At 65.4% G+C, this 24098-nt stretch overlaps 3 protein-coding genes across 5 annotated transcripts in view; 2 read left to right on the top strand and 1 right to left on the bottom strand.

The window, feature by feature from the left end:
- LOC106895019 (gap junction gamma-1 protein-like) overlaps positions 1 to 4449 on the top strand; it is a 5160-nt gene extending 711 nt beyond the window's left edge. For both annotated transcript variants that reach the window (XM_014954100.1, XM_014954101.1), the window contains exons 2-3: positions 2132 to 3339; positions 3470 to 4449. In XM_014954100.1, coding sequence (XP_014809586.1) covers positions 2157 to 3339; positions 3470 to 3477 — 1191 coding nt within the window. In that variant the 5' untranslated portion in view covers positions 2132 to 2156 and the 3' untranslated portion in view covers positions 3478 to 4449. The remainder of the gene's footprint in view (positions 1 to 2131; positions 3340 to 3469) is intronic.
- A 743-nt stretch (positions 4450 to 5192) lies between these two features.
- Positions 5193 to 7422, bottom strand: INHA (inhibin alpha). The gene is made up of 2 exons (XM_014954251.1): positions 7056 to 7422; positions 5193 to 6383 (listed from the first exon to the last, which is right to left on the bottom strand). The coding sequence occupies exons 1-2, from the start codon at positions 7420 to 7422 to the stop codon at positions 5650 to 5652; spliced, it is 1101 nt and encodes a 366-aa protein (XP_014809737.1). The 3' UTR covers positions 5193 to 5649.
- A 1234-nt stretch (positions 7423 to 8656) lies between these two features.
- The window catches only part of OBSL1 (obscurin-like 1), a 16720-nt gene continuing 1278 nt past the window's right edge, over positions 8657 to 24098 (top strand). Inside the window, exons 1-23 of one of the 2 annotated variants that reach the window (XM_014954668.1) lie at positions 8657 to 8787; positions 10023 to 11093; positions 11866 to 12135; positions 12322 to 12582; positions 12927 to 13232; positions 13361 to 13651; positions 13734 to 14009; positions 14144 to 14416; positions 16910 to 17182; positions 17572 to 17847; positions 17929 to 18201; positions 18481 to 18756; positions 18976 to 19251; positions 19342 to 19617; positions 19869 to 20150; positions 20913 to 21188; positions 21339 to 21614; positions 21698 to 21964; positions 22123 to 22392; positions 22477 to 22746; positions 23032 to 23298; positions 23645 to 23757; positions 23915 to 24068. In XM_014954668.1, coding sequence (XP_014810154.1) covers positions 10052 to 11093; positions 11866 to 12135; positions 12322 to 12582; positions 12927 to 13232; positions 13361 to 13651; positions 13734 to 14009; positions 14144 to 14416; positions 16910 to 17182; positions 17572 to 17847; positions 17929 to 18201; positions 18481 to 18756; positions 18976 to 19251; positions 19342 to 19617; positions 19869 to 20150; positions 20913 to 21188; positions 21339 to 21614; positions 21698 to 21964; positions 22123 to 22392; positions 22477 to 22746; positions 23032 to 23298; positions 23645 to 23757; positions 23915 to 24068 — 6544 coding nt within the window. In that variant the 5' untranslated portion in view covers positions 8657 to 8787; positions 10023 to 10051. Of the gene's footprint in view, positions 8788 to 9992; positions 11094 to 11865; positions 12136 to 12321; positions 12583 to 12926; positions 13233 to 13360; positions 13652 to 13733; positions 14010 to 14143; positions 14417 to 16909; positions 17183 to 17571; positions 17848 to 17928; positions 18202 to 18480; positions 18757 to 18975; positions 19252 to 19341; positions 19618 to 19868; positions 20151 to 20912; positions 21189 to 21338; positions 21615 to 21697; positions 21965 to 22122; positions 22393 to 22476; positions 22747 to 23031; positions 23299 to 23644; positions 23758 to 23914; positions 24069 to 24098 lie in introns of both variants that reach the window. The other variant, XM_014954667.1, reaches the window with a different exon arrangement.

Genomic DNA, 24098 nt, shown 5'->3' with positions numbered 1-24098 from the left:
GGGAGGCTGGGGGCCGCGGGCAGGGGGGGATGGCGGGGCCGGGATCCCCCCCTCCCCTCGGTGGGCTGGAATCAGTGGGGCTGGGGACCCCGGGAAGGCTGGGGCTGGGGGAACTGTGTCCCCAGGCTGGCAGGGACCCAGCGTGGGCTGGCCGGGGTCAGCGGGACGGGGGTCCTCCATGCGGGCAGGGGCTGGCCATCTCCGGGGTGGGCTGTGGCACAGGGGGACCCCGATGTGGGTTGGGGAGATTGGGGTCCCTGGGCAGGGCAGGCTGGGACGGGGGGGGACGGACTGGCCGCCCCAGGCTATGGGGATCGGTAGGGCGGGGGGTGTAGGTGTAGGGCCCAGCCAAGGCACATGGTGCTGGTCCTGACTCACGGCGTGGCCGGGAGGCGGCGGGTGGCTTGGCCACCTGGGCAGAGAGCTGGGCTTTGGCTACCAGCCCTGGAGGGGCCCCTGCCCCGGGGCGGGGGCAAAGGGGTGTGGGGAGATCTGTGCTGCCTCGGCCGTGCCCACTGCAGCTCCTGACCCATGCTGAGCTCTGTCCCTGTGTCGCCTGTGTTGGCCACCATGGCAGTGCCCACGTGTGTGCTTTTGCTTTCCCTGGACTTGCCATCACCTAGGGCTGCTCTCCTGCCTGGTGCCCGCACCTTGTCTCCTTCCCAGCCCCTCTCCCTGGGGCCAGGGTGGTGGTGCTGCTGCCAGGAGGGGGCTAAAGGCAGACACAAAGCATCCTCCATCCAGCGGGGTGGTGGGCGAGAGGGCCTCACACCAGGGAGATGGGGCAGCAGCGACACCTTGCAAGGTGCCCATGATCGGCTGGGTTTGGGTCCCTGGCGCCAGCCTGTGCCACCTCCCCCAGGCTATCAGTGAGAGCGTGTCCCCCACAAGGGTGCTTGTGCTGGAGGGGCTTTTCTGTTGAGGCGAGGTTGTTTGGGAAGCAGGCTGAGCCAAGCCAAAAAGATCCTCTTATTCTGGACAATAGTGGCGTGAGTGCAGCAGGAGTCATCGTCCGCAGGGACGTGCCCTGGCCAGAGGTGATGGGACAGAGCTGGCCAGGGGGCAGGAGAAGCGTAGGGGAAGCTGGGGCCTCTGTGGGGACATGTCCCCTCTGCTCGCCTGGGCAGCCCTGCCACCTGCTGCCCTTGCATCAGCCAGCTGCTGAAACCAGGGGTGGTGGTGGGGTCTCTTGTGTCTTCTCCATCGGCTGGAAGTGTGGCGTGGTCCTTGTAATTTCCTCCTCAACCTCTGGTGTCAGCTGTTTTGCTGGAAATTTGTGCAATTCCTTGGCTGCCCGACGCTGCCCCTTGCCATCACTCTCCTGCTCCTCACCCCCCGCCAGCTCTTCCTGTGGGGTGCTCTGAGCACCAGCCACCACGGGCTTTGGGGGCTTGTAAGGACTGGGGGTTGGGGGGGGGGTTCCTACAGGAGGGAGGGCACAGCACAGAGGTTTGGTGGGGCAGAGTGATGCTGCATCTCTGCTGACCCTTGAGGAAGAGCTCTGTGGGGTGCAGAGGACCGTGGGGGACCCATGTGGTGGGGGATACTGCTCAGAGGACCCCCCTTGGCCAGGGCTTGGGGCTGGCAGCTGCAGTGGGCCAGAGGGGCTGCCATGTGTTGCCTTCTTCCATGGACCCCCACTGGAGGGTGTGGGTGCTGGGACAGGGTGCAGCACCGGTTGGGGACCTGCCCAGGAGCAGGTGGCAAATGAGTGCTGCGGTGCCGGGAGCGGAGGAGGCGGTTCTGTCCCCTTCCTGTCCCCTCACAGTCCCCAGCTGGTGCTGCTCCGTGCTGCTGTGTTTACCCTGGCTGTGCTGGCATTTCCCCCAGACACGTCCTGTGGGGAACAGGGACGCCCCAGACTTTCCCTGGGCCCCCTCCACCCATCTGGCTGGTGGCGGGTACAGGATGCGGATGGGAGCGCGGGGAGGAGCCACTGGGCAGGGGATGTGGTCTGGGGGAGCTGGCTGACTGTGCAGGGCTGTATTTGTGGACCTGCGGGTAAGGGAAGGGCTGTTGGTGCTGGGACAGGGAGAGTGGCAGAGTTGGGGTGGCGGCTGGTGGGTTAGGGTTGCCCGGGGAGGCACATGCTGGTTTGCTCAGTGCCTGTTTGCCTGTCCCGTCACCGCAGGGTTTGAGCCAACTGCCTGGCCAGGATGAGCTGGAGCTTCCTGACGCGGCTCCTGGAGGAGATCAACAACCATTCGACCTTCGTGGGCAAGATCTGGCTGACCGTCCTCATCGTCTTCCGCATCGTGCTGACGGCCGTGGGGGGCGAGTCCATCTACTACGACGAGCAGAGCAAGTTCGTCTGCAACACGCAGCAGCCCGGCTGCGAGAACGTCTGCTACGACGCCTTCGCCCCGCTCTCCCACGTCCGCTTCTGGATCTTCCAGATCATCATGGTGGCAACCCCGTCGGTCCTCTACCTGGGCTTCGCCATGCACCGCATCGCCCGCATGCCCGAGTCCTCACGGCGCCGGGCACCGGCCGCCCGGCGGGCACGCATGCCGGTGGTGCGCCGAGGGGCCGGGCGGGACTACGAGGAGGCGGAGGACGATAACGAAGAGGACCCCATGATCTTCGAGGAGATCGAGGTGGAGAAGGAGAAGAGCCCGGAGGGCGGAGAGAAGCACGACGGCCGGCGCCGCATCAAGCAGGACGGGCTGATGCGCGCCTACGTCCTGCACTTGCTGTGCCGCTCGCTGCTGGAGATGGCTTTTCTCTTTGGGCAGTACCTGCTCTACCGCTTCGAGGTGAGCCCCTCCTACGTCTGCAGCCGCAGCCCCTGCCCGCACACCGTCGACTGCTTCGTCTCCCGCCCCACCGAGAAGACCATCTTCCTCCTCATCATGTACGCCGTCAGCGGGCTCTGCCTCTTCCTCAACCTCTGCGAGCTGGTGCACCTCGGCGTGGGGCGCATCCGCGACGCCCTGAGCCAGCCCGACAGCCCCCCGCTCCCCGCCGGCGACAGCCCCGCGCCGCAGTACCCCAAGAAAGCTCCCGGCGCGCCCCCCACCTACCACTCGCTGAAGAAGGAGCCGCCGCGAGCCCCGCTGCCCGATGGCAAGCTGGACTACCGGGAGAGCCTGGCCCAGGCGGCGGTGGCGGGTCGCTTCGCCCTGGCCGGGGCTCCCCCGGCCCACGAGCTGGACCGGCTGCGGGAACACCTGCGCCTGGCCCAGGAGCACTTGGAGGTGGCCTTCCACCTCCAGCCCCCCCCGCGGCCCCCCAGCCCTGCCCGCAGCAGCAGCCCCGAGGCCAACGGCATCGCCGCCGAGCAGAACCGCCTCAACCTCGCCCACGAGAAGGGGACGGCCGCCTGCGACAGGACCACGGGTGAGCCGGGGAGGGGGGGCACATCTGGCCGAGCAGAGTGGGGGCACGGGGAGGTTTCCCCTGGGCTTACCCGGAGAGGGGATGCTCTTTCCCCTGGGGGGGGTGCTAACTTGCTTCTTGCTTCCCGCAGGGCTGTGAGTGCCACCAGGGAGGACGGCGGCCTCTGCCGGAGCGGCTGCTGCCACCGCCGTGGGACAGGCAGCCTGCCAGGAGCGTGGGACAGAGGGTGACATGCCAGGCAGCCCTGTCCCGGCGGGCAGCAGCAGGGATGGGGGCCTCGGGAAACATTCCTACTTGATTTTCGAAAAGGGAATATCTTATTTTTGTACATTTTTATACACTCATCAGCGTGTGCACCCTGGCATTTTTATACTCCACTCCCGGTCCCTGCTCTGGCCCTCTGCCTCCCCCCCATCTCCCGTTTCACCCCCCTTTCCTCCTCCCGCACCCCTTTCCCTCAGCATCTTCTCCTCATGCCTCCCTTTGCCCTCCCGTGCCCGCTGCCACCCGCCGGTGCTGTGCATGTGCAGACCACGCTGGCGATGCCAGTGTTGCCCCCATGGCGTGGGGGTTTTGGGGAGCCGAGCCTGGGGGTCCGGCTGGCCGGGCTGAACCGTGGGGCACGGTTGCTGGGCTGGCATTGCTTGTGAGGCTCAGGGGACAGTGGGGACCGGACAGGAGGGAGGGACTCCTGGTGGCGCCGCTGCCAGAAGGTGCTGGGGGAGCTGGGGGGACCGTGCTGCGCAGCATCCCAGTACCGGGGTGTGTGCCGTGGGGCTGTCCTGCCGGGAAATGTCTGTGCAGAGGGCAGGGGCTGTCCTTCCCGCTGCCTCCGCCCTGCTCCTGGCCAGACGCCCTTGGACCAAATCCCATCCCCTCCCGCTCTGGCCGTGGGGCTGGGACCCCCTTGCAGGGCCAGACCTTAGCCCCACGTTGCGGGGGGGGACGCAGCACCCCGAGCCAAGCTCGGCCGGGAGCCAGAAGGGCATTTCTCATCATCTCAGCCTGGGTCACGCAGGGATTTTTGTAGTGTTGTTTTTTACTCGGAAATGATTGTCACTGTTGTTTTCTTCTTTTATTTTTTTTTTTTTTATATCTATATTAGTAAAGGCTGGAGACGTTTTGTACTGAACTGCTGCATTGCTGCATCCGGTCCTTCAGGAGGAAGGGGTGGGAAGGGAATCCTGCGCAGCTGAGCTGGGGTGGGCAGCGCTGCCGGCTTGTCCTGGGACCTCCCCGCTCCTCCCGGGGTGACTCAGTCGTTCCTGCCGTGCGGAGGAGGCGGCTGCGGCCGGGGCAGCCCCCATCAGCCTGGCGGAGCGGGATTGCTCCACCGGCATTCCTGCGTGGTCCCATCGCCAGCAAGGGGCCCTGTGAGGGGCTTCCCCACACCTCCTTGTCCCACCGCTGCCCCCACACCTCCCCATCCCACTGCCAGCCCCATGCCTCCCCATCCCGCTGCAGCTGGGAGCAGAAGGGATGCTGCCCTGCTCTCCACTCTCCTGCCCCGGGGCCAGGTCAAACCGAGCCATGCCGTGTCCTGGTTTTGCCCAAGACACCCCAATCCCCTCTCTGGGACCCTCGGTCGGTGCCAGACCCCTCTTGCAGCACTCGCCCGTCCCCTCCTTCCTCTGGCCGAAAGCCCCCGAGGAGCTTGCATCCCACTGCACAACTGTGTGCTGCCTCCGTGGCTGCCTCTGATGGAAACTGGCATTTCCAGGCTGTTTTGGTAAAAGGAACAGGTTTATTTCACTCATCCCATTAAGCTTTCCCACAGGCGGTGCCGCCGGGAGAGGGCTCGCTCGCAGCGCTGTGAGTGCCACCAGCCCTGCCACCAGCTCCTGGCACGGGCTCAGGGCTCACACTGGGACATCCCAATCCCCGGTGGGGCACGGGGAGGCTGTTACACTCTGCAGCTGGAGTGGGACCCAGTCCTTTTTTGGGGGGGAGGGCGGAAATTTGAGGGGGGAGCAGAAATTTGTGGGGGGAGCAAGTGGGAAGAAACGGGGGGGCTGAGCTGGTTGCAGACAGCGGGCTGGCTTCAGCAGGGGGTCGATGCCTCTGCCCGAGGCTGTGCCTGTCCCAGACCTGCCATACCTCAGCTTCCTCCAGGCTGGGGACAGCCGTGGGGCAGGTCTGGCAGTGTGATGTACCAACCCCAAACGTCAGCTTGAGCAGGGGAGGGTGACACAGCCCAAACCCCGCTGTTGGGTCCCTCTGGTCCCTGCGGCGCAGGGCAGGGGGGGGTGTCCCCTGGGGGAGCAACTCCTGGTTGGGATCACTGTCCGGGGGGCGGGCTGCGGGATGCCCTTAGACGCAGGTGCAGTCCTGGGCCAGGATGTTGGGCACCGTCTCGTACTTGAAGGAGTACCCGCCGTCGGAGGTGGTGCGGACACGCAGGGAGCGCATGGTGCCGGGCAGGGCGGCGCAGCAGAGCTGCACGCCCAGGCGGTGGCTCAGCCCGTGGCCCTCGGCGCAGCTCCCGTGGCAGTAGTGGAAAACGAAGCTGCTGGGATGCACGATCCAGTTGTCCCAGCCCAGCTCCTCGAAGGAGATGTTGAGGGAAGCCCGGCGGCAGTTGGTGTGGGCAGCCAGGTCCTCGGATGGGCGCTGCAGCAGGCTCAGGGCGGCCGGGGACCAGGGCACGGCGGAGCGGCGAGCCCTCTCGCTGCCCTTCGCCCGGGTGGTGGCCACCAAGAAGGGCATCTTGTCCCCCTCGGCCAGGCAAGGGCAGCCGGGGCAGCGCACCAGGAGGACGAAGAGCGGCTGCGAGAGCTGGGGCAGCAGCTCGGGGGCGAAGTGAAACACTGTCCAGTGCTCGGGCGTCCGCACCACCGTGGCCGTCACCGGCATGCGGCCCTGCGGTGACAGGGTCAGCACATCAGGGGTCGAGTGGTTGGGGGCAGCCGAAGGGCCGGTGTAAAACCAGAGCTGGGCAGAGGTGACCGCGCGGCTCAGGGTGTGCGCCGAGGGCTGGAAGAGGTAGGTGAAGATCCCTTCTTCCTCCAGCAGCTTGTCCGGCTGCATGGGCTCGCAGGGAACGTCTGTGGTGGGGGGGAGAAAGATGCTCAGGGTGTGCACCCAAACCCAGGGAGGGTCCCTGACGCTAGGTGGGAGGTGGGGTGTTGCAGAGGGTCCCCAGGGTGGTGGCAGGGAGCCCAGCTGCCAGCACGGGCTGTGGCAGGGTGCAGGGGAGCTGGTGTCTAAGTGTTATGCAGGAGGCACTTCACTGCACCCCACAGCTGAGCCCTGCTGTGGACCTAAGTGGTCCACATTTCTGCTGCCCCTGTCCCCCAGCGTCCTGCCCCGTAGCTGGGCATCCTGCCCCGTTCCTTAGAATCACATCCCTTTTCCCAGCATCCTGCCCCATTCCTGAGCATCCCACCCTGTCCCACCCTGCCTTCTCCTCAACCCTACCCATCTCCCCACATCCCACCTAGCCCAGCCATTCTTCAGCCACTCAGCACTCTCTTTTGCCGCCTGCCCCTCTCCCTCCCTGCCTGTGTCCTGGGCTGCTCTGCTTCTCCCTGTCTGCCACCCTTTTCCACCTCCTGGCTCTCCACCACACCTTGCCAATGCCCCAGCCTGGTGTACCCTCTTTCTCTTCTCCTGCAGCCCCCCACCCAGCAACCCCTCCATCCTGCTGCATCCCCACTGTCCAAGCCCCGACCCTGCTTCCCCCCTCTGCCCTCTCCATCCCACCAGGGCGTTCTCACCTGTGGAAGGGAAGAGGATCACCTGGGAGGTGTCCTCCAGCTCCATGGGCTCCACTTTGGCGTTTTCAAGGACGTCTCTCCGGTGTACCCTCCTCGCCTCCTTCTGGGGTTCCTCCTGGAGAAGCGGTGGGCTCAGATGTTCCAGCACCCGAGCCCGTACCTTGGCCAGGATGAGCTGCCGGTCGGCACCAGCCCCGGTGCAGCCTGCCAGGACGGCAGTGGGCAGCATGGCAGGCAGCAGGTGCAGGAGGAGCAGCATGACCATGGGGTGTGCAGCGGGCTGGTGGCTCGGGGGGCTCTGCTGCGGGCTCCTGCCTGCCTGCCCGGCCCGTCTGCCCGCTGCGCTCCCCCCGGGACAGGGTGGCATTGAGACCTATCTGACACTGACGCAAACGTCTGCTCGCTGTGAATATTATCTCTGGGCAGCGAAAGCACTGAGACGTCTGGAATGCGAGGACTGCAAGGACAGTGTGGTCTGGGGGGGGATGGCGCTTGCCGGGGAGGGGATGCTACTGGGGAGAGTGGGTGCGTGGGGCTGAGGAGACTGGGCTGCAGGCAGGGTGCTGCCAGGAATGTTATTCTATACTGGCAGGGATGGAGGGGCACCGGGGTGAGCTTTGCTGCTGCCACTTCTGGGTGCCCCCCATGGTGGAGGAGCTGCAGATCTGGGGCTTCTGGAGGGACAGTGGGAGGTGGCAGCAGCTCTGCACAGCAGGGACATCTGGGCAGGGACCCCCTGCGAGGCTCCAGTGCCGGGGGGGCATGCTGGGGGTTGGCAGGCAGGGAACCCTCCTGCCAGGGATGGTTGGGACACATCAGTGTCACAGGGCAGCCAGGACGTGAGGATAGGGCCCTGGGGAGGGCAGGCTGGAGAATGGGGGGATGTGGCATCTCCAGGGCAGCCTGGAGGCTGGCGAAGTCCTGGAGACATGAAGCAGGAAGGATGGCAAGAGGTTCCCGCACTGTCTGGGGCTGGGGGAGACTGGACCAGCTTCAGGAGAAGAGGAGGAGAAGGAAGAGAGGAGGCAGAGCCTGACCAGCTTGAGAGCACTGCAGCAGTGCCAGGGGAAGGATGCCATGGTGGTGTTCAGGCTGGCTGGCCAAAGGCTGGCTCCTGGGGCAGGAGGGGCACAGGCTGTGAGGGGACCCAGTGCGTCCTGCTGCCTGTGGGGACACTGCCAGGCATCCCCCCATCCAGCTGCCCTGCCAGGAGGGTGGTGGGCAGCCCCCACACCCCTCCGCTCCTCCTGCAGCCCCACATCCCACACAGTGTGGCCGGTTTGGCACATCCCATCCCCTGCAGCCTGGTGTTTTGTGTGGCATCTGGTGCGGCACATCCCACCCTGTGCACCACGTCCTGTCCTACTGCAGCCTGGTGTCCCATTCCATGCACCCCGTGCCATGCGGCGTGTTGCTTCCTGCCACTGGCTGACCTGGCACGGGTTTACAAGCACACCAGGACCCTGGAGATGAAGTGCTGCCTGCCCGCTCCGGGCCGGGTGGCTCCCACCGGGCTGCTATACATAGTCCAGCCCTGCCCCGGCGAGGCGCTGAATGGAGCAAGCTCAGTCTTATCAGCCCAGTGTGTCATCAGAGGGTATTTTTGGGGACAGCAGCTGCAGGCGTTTGTAACGGTTGGTCCCCGCGCGCTGACACCCGGGAGCGGAGCTGGGGGAAGTGGCAGGAGCTGGTGCCAGCACTGGGAGACGCGGGGGAAAGGCAGCGGAGCGAGGTGCGTGCGTGGGGCAGAGGAGTGGGGCTGCATGGGGCAGGGCGGTGGGGGAAAGGGGTGGTTGAAGGGGGCAGGGGGATGGCCGAGCCCTCAGGGCTACTGTGGGTCTGCGGGTGCTGCCGTGGGGTGGCCTGTGTGTCTGGGAAAGTGGCCGGGGAGGTGGCTCTGAATGGATGCACCGTCCCCGGGCAGGGGTGTGGGAGGAGAAGCTGATCCTTCTCCCTCAGGGACTGGACCTCTCCCGTTGTCTCCTCTGTCTCGTTCAGGGAGTATTTTGGTTTCTCTTCCCCCTGCCCTGCCTGAGGGAGGCCAGAGCCTCTGTGCCAGCCCCAGCCACGGTGCGGGCAGAGGCTGGGCACGCTCACCCAGGGGAGGCATGGAGCACCCAGCCCCACTCCTGCCCATGGCCATGGGCACAGTTACCCACAGCGCTGGGGATGGAGGCAGAGCCCTCCAAGAGCAGGACCCCTCTCTCCCTCTGCTCCTGGGGCTGATTATTTCCAGCCATGGCTCCCAACACCCGAGGGCTGGATCCTGCCTGTGGGACCACACTCTGGAGAGGGACCTGTTCCTGGGGGAGCCCCACTTTTCCCCATCGCAGCGCCATGGGTGGTGGCCAGTGGGTACGGGGGGGTGTCTCTTGCCTCTCCGAGTCCAGGAAGAAGTGCCTGGATGGGGCTGGGTGCCTCCTGCCTGCGACAGCCCCGTATCAGCACCTGCCCCTGAGCCAGCCCAGATGCTGCAGGAATGCGGCTCTGCCACCACCCGATACTGCAGGAATGCCCGGCGGGTGGGGAAGGGGCGGGCTGGGGCCATCCTCCCTCCGCCATCCCCGTCCCCAGCACCCAGCCACCAGCTGCCTCCGCTCCCCATCTAGGCAGGGGTCCCCCACCCCCGGAGCTGGGGTCCCCTCTGTGATCTTTAGGCGGGCAGCACCCTGGGCTCTGGGTGCTCTGGCCCCTCAGGGTGCAATGAGTTGCCTTTTGTTGCCCCTTCTGCTGCTGTTGGGCTGGGAAATGGGTGTTCTGGGCTGAGACAAGAGTGTGTCTAGTGGGGTAGGGGTTCTCAGAGTGATGGTCCTGCAGCTTGGGCTTGGTGCCGGGGGCTTCTCTTTGGGAAGGGGAGTCCCTCCCAGCAGTGCTCCATGCCAGTCCCTTTGCCAAAGCCTGAGCCCCCACCCAGGTGGTTTGTGTATCCCCCCCCAGGCTGATGATCCCTTCTGCTGCCCTGGCCAGCCTCCTGCTGTGACCCTGGGAAGGCAGCGATGGAGGGGTTTGGGGGAGCCCCCAGGTTCCTGGCCTATCCACGTGCCTTCACGGTACGAAGCGGCTCCGACGCCGTCCTGAGCTGCCAGATCACGGGCGACCCCCGGCCGAGCATCCTCTGGGAGAAAGACAAGACCCCGATTGAGCCCTCGGACCACTTTCACGTGGAGGCCAAGGGGGACCTGTACAGCCTGCTGGTGTCCTGCGCCACCCCTCAAGACAGCGGGCTCTATATCTGCAAAGCCAAGAACAGCGTTGGTGAGACCTACGCTGCTGCTGCACTCAAGGTGGAGGCGGGGGAGCCCTTGCAGGAGGATGGATGCTCAGGTGGCGAGGTCCCCGCCTTCCTTGTGGCCCCCTCATCCATGCGGGTGTGCCGGGGGGAGGACGTGATGTTCACCTGCAGGGTGTCCGGCCAGCCCTGCCCGGTGCTGGAGTGGGAGAAGGACGGGCGCAAGCTCTCGGACCTCTTTGAGAGCAGCCACTTTGCGGTGGGAAAGGAGCCGGAGGACTGGCACTTTCTGAAGCTGTTTGGCACCCGGCCCCCGGACGGGGGGGTGTACGTGTGCCGGGCACGCAGTGGCTCCCGGGAGGCCCTGGCTGCTGCCGTGCTCCTGGTTGAACCCCGGGCACCGCCGGAGGGGCTTCCCAATGGCTCTCCTGCTGATGGCCCCCAGCCGCTGGCGGAGCGGCAGCAGCGGTGGCGGCAGCATGTAGCAAGACGGCACATGGGACCAGACACCCGGGTGCCCAACGGCACGGTGTCGGCCGGGGTGCTGGGGGCCAAGGCATTCACCGTGAGCGCGGGAAAGCACGCCAAATTTCGTTGCTACGTCACTGGCAAGCCCAAGCCGGAGATCATCTGGCAGAAGGACGGTGAGCCCCTCGTCCCCGGCCGCAGGCACCTCATCTATGAGGACCGTGAGGGCTACTTCATCCTCAAGGTGCTGTACTGCAAACCCCAGGACCAGGGGCTGTACATCTGCACCGCGTCCAACACTGCCGGCCAGACCCTCAGCGCGGTGCAGCTCCAGGTGAAAGGTAGGAGCCTGCCCAAGTGCTGCCAGGTGCCACTGGGCACTGGGGGGGTGTCCAGGGCTTTTCACCTGGCAGGGATGCATCTGTGTGTGAGCACAGCATCCCTGGGCTCCCTCCTGCCCTACGCAGCTGGGGTCACCCCCGGCTCCTCCAGACAGAGCTGTGGGATGGAAGCAGGGGGTGCTGGGCTCTCCCAGGGAGCTGTGTCCCCCTCTGTACCCCTCTCTCCTCACAAGCAGAGAGGTGGTGTCTCTGGAGAGCTGTGGGTGTCCAGCCAGCAGCAGGGAGGGGGGACAGTGCCTTGGTGAGAAATTCCCCTCGAGTGCCGAGTGGTTTTGGCGGGCAGCCCTGCAGGGCACAGTTCCAAGTGTCTGCACTGGTGGCAGCCCCGTCCCCCAGAGCCGCCCTGCCAGCTGGGGACAGCCCGTGGCTGGGGTGACCCAGCACCCACTGCATCCCCCGCCGGCACCCTGCTGCTCCCCTCCACTAGGATGCCTTCCACAGGGTGCAGGTGTGCATGTTCCTGCATCCCCCAAAACTCCCTGCTGAGATGCTGGGGGCATTGCTGGGTGTCCCCAGCCCATGCCCTGGTTCCCCCAACTCTGGGGAATGTGCCTCCTGGGGGTATTGCCCATCCCACAGGGGCTGAAGAGTGGCAGAGTGGCAGAGAAGGGTCAAGTGCCAACTTTTCATGAGCTGGGAGAGCCCCGAGGGCTGCCAGTGGGTGCTGTGCCCCACGCATCCCTCACCCAGTGCCCGTCTCTGCCGGTGGCAGAGCACCGGCTGCGGTTCCAGGTGCAGCTGATGGACGTGGAGGTGGCGGAGCGGGAGGACGCTGTGCTGGAGTGCCAGGTGCCTCTGGAGACCATCCCCACCGCCTGGTACCTGGAGGACAGGGAGCTGCAGCCCAGCCACAAGTACGTGATGGAGGAGCGAGGTGTGGTGCGGCGCCTGACCATCCGTGACGCCCGCACCGACGACGACGGCATCTACCTCTGCCAGATGAAGGACAAGGGGCGCAGCATCGCTGAGGTCTCCGTCCGAGGTGGGAAGCGGGTCCCCAGCAGTATGGCTTTTCCTTCCTGTCCCCATCCATTCTTCCCACCACACCCAGCATCTCCCCTCCCACTGTTTGGCCATGATGCCTACTGGCCGTGGTCCCTCCTTGACCTTCTTCTCTCTCCCGTCTTGGGAGCCCAGCACCCTCCCCAGCCCTCATCTCTTCTCGTAGGGGTGATCACGAAGCGGCTGCCGCGGAAGCTGGACGTGATGGAAGGGGAGAACGCAGTTTTCTGTGTGGAGACGCGGGAGGCGTTGGAGGGGATCTGCTGGAGCCGGGATGGGCTGGAGCTGCGGGAGTCACCCCACACTGTGCTGAAGAGCTTTGGCAGGACACACCTCCTGGTCCTGGTGCACGTCACCCGCCAGGATGCGGGCATCATCGCCTTTGCTGTCGGGGAATCGCAGACGTCCTCCCAGCTCCGGGTCAAGTGTAAGCCCCAGGCTCAGAGGGGCCCCACATCCTCCATCCTGCCCTTTCATGGGGGACTGACGGGGGGAAGAAATGGGATGGGCAGCCACTGTGCTGGGGATGTGATAGCTTTTGGGGGAAGTGGGCTTTTATCAGGGCTCCAGGGCCTCAGGCTCGCTGGCACTCACAGACCCCTGGCACCAGCATCACGCTTCACGGGAGCAAGACCATCCTCTCCATCAGAGGGAGCCTGTTTCTCTGCTTCCCCAGAGGAACAGGCTGTGTAGCCCCACTCAGCCCTAAGGCCACCCTGCCAGGAGCCTCTCCGCCGTCCCCAAGGAGGCAACCCAGGCTGTGACTTGCAGGTGTGAAGCGTGACCCCCCGAGCGCGCCGGTGGCAGCTGAGATGAGCCTGGCGGAGAGCAACGCGGCCCTGCTGACCTGGTGCCCCGCTCCCGATGCCCACCTCCGTCCCCCCGGCCGCTACCTGCTGGAGCGGCGGGAGGCGGCGGGGGGCGAGTGGGTGCAGTGCCTGGCCACTGACCTGCCCGGCCGTGTCCGGGTGCTGGGCGACAGCGTGCCCCGCGAGGCCGACTACTGCTTCCGCGTCTGCGCCGCCAACGAGCACGGCCGGAGCAGCCCCGTGGAGTTCCCCGGCTCCGTGCATCTTGGTGAGGCTGCCATGCTGGGATACCTGCCCCCCTCACCCCCCCAAGGACCCGGCTCTCCCCAGCCGGGACATTGTGCCACGGCACACTGCTGGCCGGTGCCACTGGGGCTGACTCTGGCCGTGCTCCAGCCCCAGCAGCTCGCCTGGAGAGGGGTCTGCAGGACGTGCGGGTGCGGGATGGAGAGGACGCACGGTTCTCCCTGGAGCTGTTGGCTGCAGTGCAGGGTGCCTGGTTCCTCAACGGCACCAGGGTGGGCGAGGAGGAGGAGGAAGGGGATGCTGTAGGTGGCCGGTGCAGCGTGCAACACCGTGGGACTGAGCACTTGCTGCTGATCCGGGGAGCACGGCTGGCTGAGAACGGAGCCCGTGTCACCTTTGTGTCTGGCAGCGTGCGGGACTCGGCCACGCTGCACGTGCAAGGTGAGCAGTGTCCTGCCTGGAGAAGAGCAGCAGGAGCTCTTGCACTGGAGGATGCTCCTCACCCTTCCGTGGTGTCTCTCAGCCCCGCAGGTCTGCATCACCCCAGTGCCCGAGGCCGAGCGGCTCCGGGAGGTGTCGACGGGGCTGCCCGTGCTGCTGGAGTGCCAGGTGTCCCCCCCGGATGCCCCCATCCGCTGGCTGAAGGACGGCGAGGCCGTGCCCCTGGATGATGTTATTGCAGTGCAGGCGGAGGGCTGCGTGAGGAGGCTGCTCCTCCGCTCGGCGGGTCCCTCGGACACCGGTGTGTACACCTGCGATGCCGGGGATGATGCTGTGAGCTTCGTAGTGACCGTGACTGGTGAGCTGAAGATGGCATGTGAGACCCCACCTCCTAACAGCAGTGCCCCTGCCCCTCTTCTTGCCCCTCTGATGGGGCAGAAAGCTGCCGGCAGTCAAGTGCCTGTGCTGAGTCCCTCCATGTGCCCCCGGCAGAGGCACCGGTGAGGATCGTTGGCTCCAATGAGGACGCCCCCCATGCCTACATGGCCGGGCAGCGTGTGGAGCTGTGGTGCCAGCTGTCCCGTCCAGAGGCCCTGGTGCACTGGTACAAGGATGGGGAGGAGGTGGAGGAGGGTGAGAACCTGGTGCTGGAGCAGGAGGGGACACGGTGCCGGTTGGTGCTGCCCTGTGCCCGGCCACAGGATGCGGGGGAGTTTGTCTGCGATGCTGGCGGGGACTCTGTCTTCTACACCATCACCGTGGCAGGTGGGTGCGATGCAGGTGGACTTGTGGGATCACCTCCTGGGGGGCTTTCTTCCATGGTGCGGGGTGCTGCAGCATGGGCCACTGTCAGTATCACTGCTCTGGGGTTGGGATGCTTGTCAGAGATGCTCTTCCTGGGTCCTCACCAGCAGGTTGGTCAGTTGGGGTCTTTGTGGCAGCTCTGGTGCATAAAACCACCCAAACTGACTGGCAATGGGGACCACTCACTCTGCCTGAGTCTGAAACGCTCAGGCACCCAAGGGCACCCAACACCTCCATGTCAGGGTGTTTGCCGGACCTCTGCCATGGCCAGTAAACAAGCCCTCCTCTGGGGTCCTAAAAATAGTGTGCCCAGCACCTGGCGTGGGGTCACTTGCAGTCAGACATCGTTCTGATGGACAGTGTTAATTACTGACCTGAAAATTAGCGGTTGCCTGGATACTGATGGTTGGGCAGTGTTTGCTGGGTGCGGGGGGGGACGGCGTCCCGCAGCAGCTGCCCCCGGCCATGGAGCTGCTGCTGGTGTCGCCGGCTGGCAGAGGATAATGAAAGCTGAAAGCGAGCGAGAGACTTCCCCTGGCTGGCCCCAAAACCCACAATCCCACGACCGCAGGAAGGCGACCGGGGGCAGAGGTAAAGCCCGGTTAAAAGGCTGCATGACCGCGGCGGTAAAGCCTCTCCACCGTGTTAATACGTGGCAAAGGGCCAAAGCTGATGGCAGAACATGTAGGAGCAAAGATGGGATGAGTGATAAGAGTTACTTGAAGAGTCAGTGAAGCCGTGACCGCCGAGCAGGTGAAGAAAGGAGGGTTTTAGTGTGATGAAGACAAAATCGGCCGGGGGAAGGACAGGCAGCGTGTGCTCTGGGCAGAGGCAGGAGGCACCATCCACCCTGCGGGGGTGCGGGGCATAGAGAGCTCAGCTTCCCCGGGATGGGAGGGGGATACACCATCTGCTGAGGCTCAGGCTTTCAGCTGAGCAGCTTTGCATAACTTAGATGGAAGGGTCTTAGAGAGGCTGGCTCGGTTTGATCGAGACTTGGCCGTTGGTATGACTGGTGGGATTCAGTGTGGGTGCCAGGGGAGGCTCAGGCTGGCACCCCTCTGGCAGGAGCTCTGGCCTGGCTCCTGCGGTCAGCGCTGCTATGGCACGCTTGGGTTTCCCTGAGGCATCCCAGCTATCCCCCAGCTATCCCAGGGGCGGCTGCAGCACCGAGTCTGTCTGCCTCTGGGTTTTCCAGCAGCTGCTGAGTGCCGGGGCGCACTTGGAGCCGGGCTGGGGCCAGAGCAGCTCTGCCCGCTGAGGGCTGGCACATGGCCCCCTCCTCGCTTCAGTCCTCTTCAACATCTCCAGCCTTACTCCAGCGACGTGATTGCTTTTAGCAGGTCCAGGGAGAGGGGCGGCTGCTGAGCGTTTGATCAGGGAGCCGGGCGGACGTGGGCTCAGCGTGGTGCGGGTGGAAGGCTGCAGAGTGGCGCCGCGCTGCTCTGGCACGCTGCGGGGCTGCGGTGTGCTGCTGAGCCCGGGCATCGCAGCTGGAGGCTGTCTGGGAAGTTTGCAGCCCGGACGCCCAGCACAGGGCAGCTGTGGGCCGTGAGAAGGGCAGGTCGCTGCTCGGCCACCAGCGTGTTCTGGTGCCGGCTGTGCCCCTTGCCCACCAGGAGCCACGGGCTGACTGACCACCGTAGTACAGTCTATGCCAGCTACAGCCCGCTGCAACACATGTGGCTGGGCAGGCGGTGTTGCTGCTGGAGGTAGGGGCCGCATCCTGACCTCCTCCCAGGGAAGAGCAGGGCTGGTCACTTCATGCTTGTACTGGGAGCCTCTCTGGCCTTAGGGAGTCCGGATTCAAGTCAGGGAGACATAAGCAGTGGCACACACTCTGTGTGTAACCCATTCATGGTGGTGTTCAGCAAGCACTGTGGTCTGGCACGGTGTCCCGGGTCCCGGTGAGCCGGAGGGATAGGGATGCTGGCCACAAGCGAGCCACATGCCTGCGCTGCAGCGTGAGCAAGTGCCAAGGGCTGAGCCGAGACAGAAGCACCAGGCAGGGACCCAGTGGCCTCCAAAACAGGGACATGGGTGAAGGGATGGGGACCCCCTGGTAGGGCAGCCACAGGGGCCGGCGTTGGCATCACAGATGACAATTAGCAGTGCTGGGGCTCTCTAATGAGGCACTTGCCTACTTGCATGCCCCATCTGTGTCCCTCAGCTCTGTCCCGGGGCAGAGCAGGGCAGGCACCATGGGAGCTGGGGCATGACAGTGATTTATGGCCAGGTGGGAAGCCAGGTGCTCCTGCTGGCTGTGAGGGGTGAGGAGAAGCAGGAGCCCTGGGCAGGACAGTCCAGCACTTGTGCTATGTGGGATGCAGATGAGGTGGTGCCTTAAACCCAAGGAGACGGTGGAGCCATCACTCCATGCAGGGCTGTGTCTGCCACCATCACCTGCTTGGTTTCCACATCCCAGCTGAGCCCCTCCATGTCTCTCCCTGGCAGAGGCACCAGTGAAGATCGTTGGCTCCAATGAGGATGCCCCCCATGCCTACATGGCCGGGCAGCGTGTGGAGCTGTGGTGCCAACTGTCCCGTCCGGAGGCCCCTGTGCACTGGTACAAGGACGGGGAGGAGGTGGAGGAGGGTGAGAACCTGGTGCTGGAGCAGGAGGGGACACGGTGCCGGCTGGTGTTGCTCTGTGCCCGGCCGCAGGACGCGGGGGAGTTCGTCTGCGATGCTGGGGGAGACTCTGTCTTCTACACTGTCACCGTGGCAGGTGGGTGCAGCACACAGCTACGGCCCTTTCCCCCTTCTCCCTCTCTCCTGTCTCCCTGCTTGTGCTGCCATCCCACCAGCAGCTGCAGCTTCTTGGCTGCCCCTCTCCTCCTCGCAAGAGGCTCCTTGCCCATGCCCCTGGGCTGGAGGGGGATGTGGGCAAGGGCAGGTTGGTGGCTCTGCCTCCTCCCAAAGCCCTGTGCTGCACTGTCCTTCCCTATCCCAGGGCACAGCCACGCTGCCTGCCCATGGGTTATGCCACCTTGCACCCTAGCCCTTCTGCTCCCTTGCCTTTCAGCTGCCAGCACCGCTGGGCTGGGATGGCCCTGTCTGCTGGCCCCAGAGCAGGTAGGATGGAGGCCAAGTGACACAGGGTCTTGGTCCTTTCAGCCCCACAGGTCCACATCAGGCCAGTGCCTGAAGCACAGCAACTCCAGGAGGTGCTGGCAGGGCTGCCTGTGCTTCTGGAGTGCCAGGTGTCCCCCCCAGATACCCCTGTCCACTGGCTGAAGGACGGTGAGGCTGTGGTCCCCACCAAGGTCCTGGCCATTTGCTCGGAGGGATGCTCGCGGAGGCTGCACATCCCCGCAGCTGCACCGTCGGACTCGGGGACATACACCTGCGATGCCGGGGACGATGCCGCCAGCTTTAGGGTGACCGTGAATGGTGAGCTGCTCGGGGGGTGCTCGTCCTCCTGTGGGGCTCACCCACCACCACTGCTGAGCCCCTCCATGTGTCCCCCACCAGAGGCACCAGTGAGGATTGTCAGCTCCAACAAGGAGGCACCTCATGCCTATGTGGCCGGGCAGCATGTGGAGCTGTGGTGCCAGCTGTCCCATCTGGTGGCTCCGGTGCACTGGTACAAGGATGGGAAGGAGGTGGAGGAGAGTGAGAGCCTGGTGCTGGAACAGGAGGGGACACGGTGCCGGTTGGTGCTGCCCTGCGCTCAGCTGCAGGACACGGGGGAGTTCATCTGCGATGCCAAGGATGCATTTGTCTCCTACCACATCTTGGTGGCAGGTTGGTGGCACAGCAGGTGTGTCCTGTCCTGAACATCCCAGGGGAGGGGATGCTGCTGCATGACCCAGGGGCTGGTGGGTGCCTCCTCCAGCTGTGCTGGGCTGGCACCGTGTGCCCACCATCCCTGCCCTCGAGCAGCTCCTGCCCCTTTGCGCTGGGGCGAGAGGCTGTAGCATCTTCACAGCCCCACGGGGACAGGGATGTGGGTGACAGTAAGTAGGGACAGCAGAGCCAGGAGTGGTGCAGAGAGCAGGTCTCACACCCTTCCTCCACATCCAGAGCCACCGGTGAGGATTCTGCACCCTCCGCAGCGCTCGCTGGAGCTGCCGGTGCAGGCGCCGGGGCGCGTGGAGCTGCGGTGCCAGCTCTCTGTGTCGGACGCTCCCGTGCGCTGGTTCAAGGACGGGCTGGAGGTGGATGAGACTGACAACCTGCTGCTGCTGGAGGAAGGGGCCTGGCGCTGCCTCCTCATCCCCAGGAGCAGTGCGGAGGACACAGGCGAGTACATCTGCGAGAGCAAGGATGAGGCCGTCTCCTTCGACGTCAAGGTGTCAGGTCAGTGGGGAGGAGGAGCAGGAACACACTCTTAGGGCTCTGGCCATGGGGTCTTTCCCAGTCTGGGCGAGGAGGACCAGTTTCTCTGTAGTGATGGAGCCGGTGAGTGCCCACCTCCTGCTTGCTGGGCCAGCCAGCATGGCTGTTCACCTTGGACTGGCAGTAGAGGTGTCCTCAGGGCCATGTTGTCTCTGCATCGTGGCTATGCTGTCCTCACAGAGCTGCCAGTGAGGATCCTGCAGCCCCTTAGACCTCCTCCTGTTGTGACGGTGTTCCTGGGGGAGACAGTGACACTGGGCTGTGAGCTGTCCCGTGCGGATGCAGCCGTGTGCTGGGCCAAGGACGGCGTCAGGCTGGAGGCTGGGGGCAGCCTGGTCCTGGAGGAGGAGGGTGCCCACCGCCGCCTGCTCATCCCTGCCGCTCGAGCTGAGCACTCCGGAAAATACATCTGTGACGCTGCCGATGACACAGTGACCTTCACTGTCCAAGTGTTGGGTGAGCAAGGAGATGGGGGAGAGCCTGGTGGGGGGGTGTTGGGTGCACAGACCCCAGAGACCCCACCTCTGTTGGTGTTGGGTGCTGCAGACCCGCTGGTCAGGATCCTGGAGAGGGACGTCCTGCCGACCCGCCGGCATTGCCAGGCCATGGAGGACCTGGTGCTGGAGGTGCACCTCTCGCACACCCACGGGGAGGTGAAGTGGTACAAGGATGGGGAGAAGCTGCAGGACACGGGGCGCGTGCAGCTGGAGGAGGACAGGGCACGCCGGTCCCTCGTCATCCTGGGCACCACAGGCAGGGATGCAGGGGAGTATCTCTGCGACACCGGGGATGACAGCATCGTCTTCTTCGTCACCGTGGAAGGTGAGTGAGAGGTCCTGGAGGGAATGGCCAGTGGGGTGAGGACTGAAGTGAGTCCCTGGCTGCTGCCAGGCTGGGTGGCAGTGAGCATTGGGACGCTGGTGGGGGACACAGGGATCAGGCTGCACCCATATGGGGGCTCTGTGGAAACCCCTGTGCTGCCCAGCTGCAGCCAGAGGAGGTCTGGACACAATCCAGCCATTGCAGCACCTGGCAGAGGCTGCAGCTCCTGTGGTGACAGCCTGTCTCTGCAGTCCCAGAGCCACCTGTGACCATTGTGGGCAACACGGGCACCGTGGAGCATCGCTGTCTGGTGGCTGGGGAGGACCTGGTGCTGGCTTGTGAGCTCTCCCGTCCCGATGCCACTGTGCACTGGCTCCGGGATGGCCAGGAGGTGCAGCTGGATGAGCGGGTGCAGGTCGAGGCCCGTGGGGTGCTGCGGCAGCTCACCATCCGTGGGGCACAGCCCAGTGACTCGGGGTGCTACGTCTGCGACGCCGCCAGCGACCGTGTGGTGATGAGTGTGGAGGTGTCAGGTGAGCCGGCAGGAGCTCAGCACCCTGGGGACCCTCAGCATGCTGGGATAGTGCCACAGCCCTGGGTGAGGGGAGGGGATGCCTCTGTGACCCCCCTGATGGCAGTGGCCAGGGTGGCAGCATGGCAGGGGAAGGTGGGAGTCCTGTCCCCAGCCCTGCAGGAGCCGTTGGTCAGAAAGGGACACATCAGGGTTGTGGCGAGACATGTCCCTTCCTCCTTCCCCAGCCAGGAGCTGGTCAAATTTAGCCTTGGCTGGCTCCCAGGCGCCGATCCTCCTACTTTGGATGCCAAGGGCTGAGCCCAAATCGGACCCTTATCAGCTGGAGATGGAGGACTGGGCAGGGTGGGAGAGGGCCTGGCTCAAGCAGGCTCCCCAGCAAGGTGCTCAGGATGGGAAACACACCAAAATTAATGGCCCCAACCCAGCCGCTGAGCTGCCTGTGCAGGGAGGGATGCAGGAACGATGGGTTCTGATGCCATCCCTGCCTGAAGCCCCTTCCCCAAGGGGACTCTGAACTGCCAGAACCCGCCAGCCTGCACCACCAGGACCCCAGGCTGGTGCCACTGGGACCCCTAGACAGCCCCACAGCAATTCCCCCATCCCACAGCTGGATGCACCATGACCTCCACCACAGCCCTCCTACTCCACGATGACCCACTGCGGGCATCGCTGCCTCTCCACTCACAGCTGTCCCCTCCCTGCATTGCCCCACACCATGGGGACATCCCTGATCCCTGCCATGTCTCCCCGTGCCCCCCAGCCCAGACTGTGCGCATCGTCAACAAGGAGGAGGCTCAGAGCCCGCTGGAGGTGCTGGAGGGGGAGAGCGTGACGCTGGTGGCCCGGCTGTCCCCGGAGACAGCAGTGGCACATTGGCAGAAGGACGGACAGACGCTGCGCTCGGGCGGGCGGCTGCTGGTGTGCAGCGAGGGCCCCGCACGCAGCCTCACCATCAAGCAAGCGGAGCTGGGTGATGGTGGCATCTTCCTCTGCGACGCTGGTGACGACGAGGTGTACTTCACGCTGCACGTGAAAGGTGAGCCTGGAGGTGTTCCTCACCCCCTCCAGAAATGGTCCCCTGCCCAATGCTGCCATGGGAAGCACCCGTGCTGTGATGCTTCCTGCCCCATCCCACACCGGTGCCACCGGCCGGGTCGCGGCTGAGCCCGGTGCTCCCCCGGCACAGAGGCGCCCGTGCTGTTCGTGAACAAACGGGAGGAGCGGGAGAAGCTGCTGGTGCTGGAGGGTGGCAGCGCCGTCCTCTCCGCTGTCACCTCCTCGGAGCGAGCTGATGTCACCTGGCTGGGGCCACGGCAGGAGGTGGTGGCCGGTGAGCGCTGCGAGCTGCGGCGGGACGGCCGCGTACACAGCCTCGTCCTCTGCAACGTGGCCAAGGAGGATGCCGGCATCTACACCTGCCTCTCCCCCGATGACCAGATGCAGTTCGACGTGAGCGTCCGAGGTGGGTGGCGGTGGGCGGAACACAGGGACTCCGACCCCGCCATGGTGGCAGCGGGTGCCAACATGGGGGTTTTGGCCACGCAGAGCTGCAGGTGAAGTTCCTGCGTGGGCTGTCGGACGTGCGAGCGCGGCAGGGTGAGCGGGCGGTGCTGTGGTGCGAGCTCTGCAAGGCACGGGGAGATGTGGTGTGGAGGAAGGACGGGCAGGCGCTGGCGCCAGGCCCCCGCCGGCAGATGATGGCGGAGGGGCGAGAGCGCTCGCTGGTGCTGAGCCGCGTGGAGCCCGAGGATGCCGGCGAGTACTGCTGCGAGTCCAACGATGACCGGACGCTGGCGATGCTGACGGTGCAGGGTGAGCTGTGCCCGAGGCTCGGCCACCACCCTGGGGACCTCTGTGCCATGGAGGTGGTGGGGAAGCTGGGCACGGCCATGGCAGGGGGGTGCGGGGATGCTCAGCAGCTCCGCAGAATGCGGGGTCCCCCATGCTGTGCCCTGACCCCCTGGCTGTAGTCCCCAGGGTGGTGGAGATCATCACGGAGCTGCAGAACCTGACAGTGCTGGAGGGGGAGGATGCCACCTTCAAGTGCCTGGTGTCCCCCGAGGATGTGGCGGTGACCTGGCAGCTGAATGGCCAGCCTGTGGTCCCCAGCGAGCGGCTGCTGGTGACAAGGAGTGGGCTGTGCCACAGCCTCACCCTCCGGCAGTGCCAGCCGGGTGACGCAGGTACCGTGATGGCCAACGCCGAGGGGCTGGTGACCACAGCTCGGCTGAGCGTGCAAGGTGAGGGGGAAGGAGATGGGCTGGGGCACAGCCCAGGGCACAGCCCCGGGACCGGCGGCTGACCCGGCACATGGGGCCGTGCAGAGGCACAGGTGCTGTTCGTGCGGAAGCTGCGGGACGTGGTGGTGGTGGAGGAGCAGGGGGACGCGTGCCTGGAGGTGGAGGTGAGCCACGAGGCCGCCGAGGTGCAGTGGCTGAAGCAGGGTGTCCTCCTCCAGCCGGGCAGCAAGTACCAGCTGGAGGAGTCAGGGTGCCGGCGCACCCTCACCATCTGCTGCCTGGGCCCTGCCGACCGCGGCACCTACCGCTGCGAGAGCCTGCATGACCGCACGCAGACCAAGCTCTGTGTGGAACGTGAGTACCATGCTGGGGACAGGGATGGGGATGGGGATGGGGAGGGTACCCATCTGCTGAAACCATGCTGCGGTATGGAGGAGGAGGGAGCGTGGGCAAGAGCTGGTATGTGGCTGGAAGGGGTGGTGGAGCAGAAAGGTGAGTGTGGGGGTCAAGGATGGGCAAGGGTGAGAGCTTGGTGAAAAGGGCTGGATTTAGGGGATCGCTCCAAGCAGCACAGACTGGGGAGCGGGGGGTGCTCTGAGGTGGAGCAGGCACCCGCTCGAGGACACAGATCTCTTGCAGCTCGGAAGGTGTCGATCCGGACACCGTTGGTAGACGTGGAGACCTTTGAGAAGGAGACGGCCACCTTCCACCTGGAGCTGTCTCACCCCGGCGTGCCCGGCGTCTGGACGCGGGATGGCATCCGGGTGAAGCCCAGCGGCACGTGCCGGATCAGCGCCATGGGCTGCGGGCACAGCCTGACGCTGGAGCGGCTGGCGCTGGAGGACTCGGGCACCGTCACCTTCACCGCTGACACCCTGCGCTGCAGCGCCCGCCTGCTTGTGAGAGGTACGGTCACCGGGGCAGGCTTGGGAGGGCACGTGGCACTGGTGCTGCTCGTCCTGTGGCCTTTTGGTCCCAGGGGCTGAGCTGGGACACTCCAGGCACATGCTGTACAGTCTCCCCCTGTCCCCTGGGAGGGGATGTGAGCCTAGAAGTGGGTACCCCCAGGCCAGGGTCTGGGTCCAGAGCCAGCTGGAATACCACTGATGAGTCCTTGCCCATGGTGGTGCCCTGGAAAGTGCCACTCCCGCCCCATGCTGAGATGCCCCAGGCACAGCTCCCCATCCCCGCAGACCCAAGCTCATGTCTTTCCCCTACCAAACCTTCCTGCCCCTGTGTCCTCCCCTCTCAGAGCCTCCAGTCACTATGGTGAGGGTCCCGCGGGACCTGGGGGTCCCGGAGACAGGGGTCGCCAGTTTCGAGTGTGAGCTGTCCCGCCCCAGCGTGGAGGTGAAGTGGTACAAGGTGAGGGTTTGCCCCAATCCCCTCCAGCAGCTCCCAGCCACGTCCTCCTCCCTGCTTCGCCCCATCCCTGCCGGGGCTGGGGGCAGAGGATGGGGGGGGTTGGGCAAAGAAGTGGGGTGCTGCTTCTTGCCCCCCTGAGCGCCTTCTCCCCGGTCAGGACGGGCAGGAGGTGAGGCCGGGTCCCCACTGCCGCATCTACTCGGCGGGTCGGCGCCGTGTCCTGCAGCTGAGCTGCTGTGAGCTGGCCGACGCCGGCACCTACACCTGTGACGCGGGCGACTGCCGAGCCTCCGCCACGCTGCACGTCCAGGGTACAGCCACCCAGCTCCTGGGGGACACGC

Source organism: Calidris pugnax, unplaced genomic scaffold, assembly GCF_001431845.1.
Source record: "Calidris pugnax isolate Ruff unplaced genomic scaffold, ASM143184v1 scaffold103, whole genome shotgun sequence".
In the NCBI taxonomy this organism is placed as follows: Eukaryota; Metazoa; Chordata; class Aves; order Charadriiformes; family Scolopacidae; genus Calidris; species Calidris pugnax.
The sequence above is the reverse complement of the archived record's forward strand: the minus strand, read 5'-3'. Positions and strand labels throughout refer to the sequence as shown.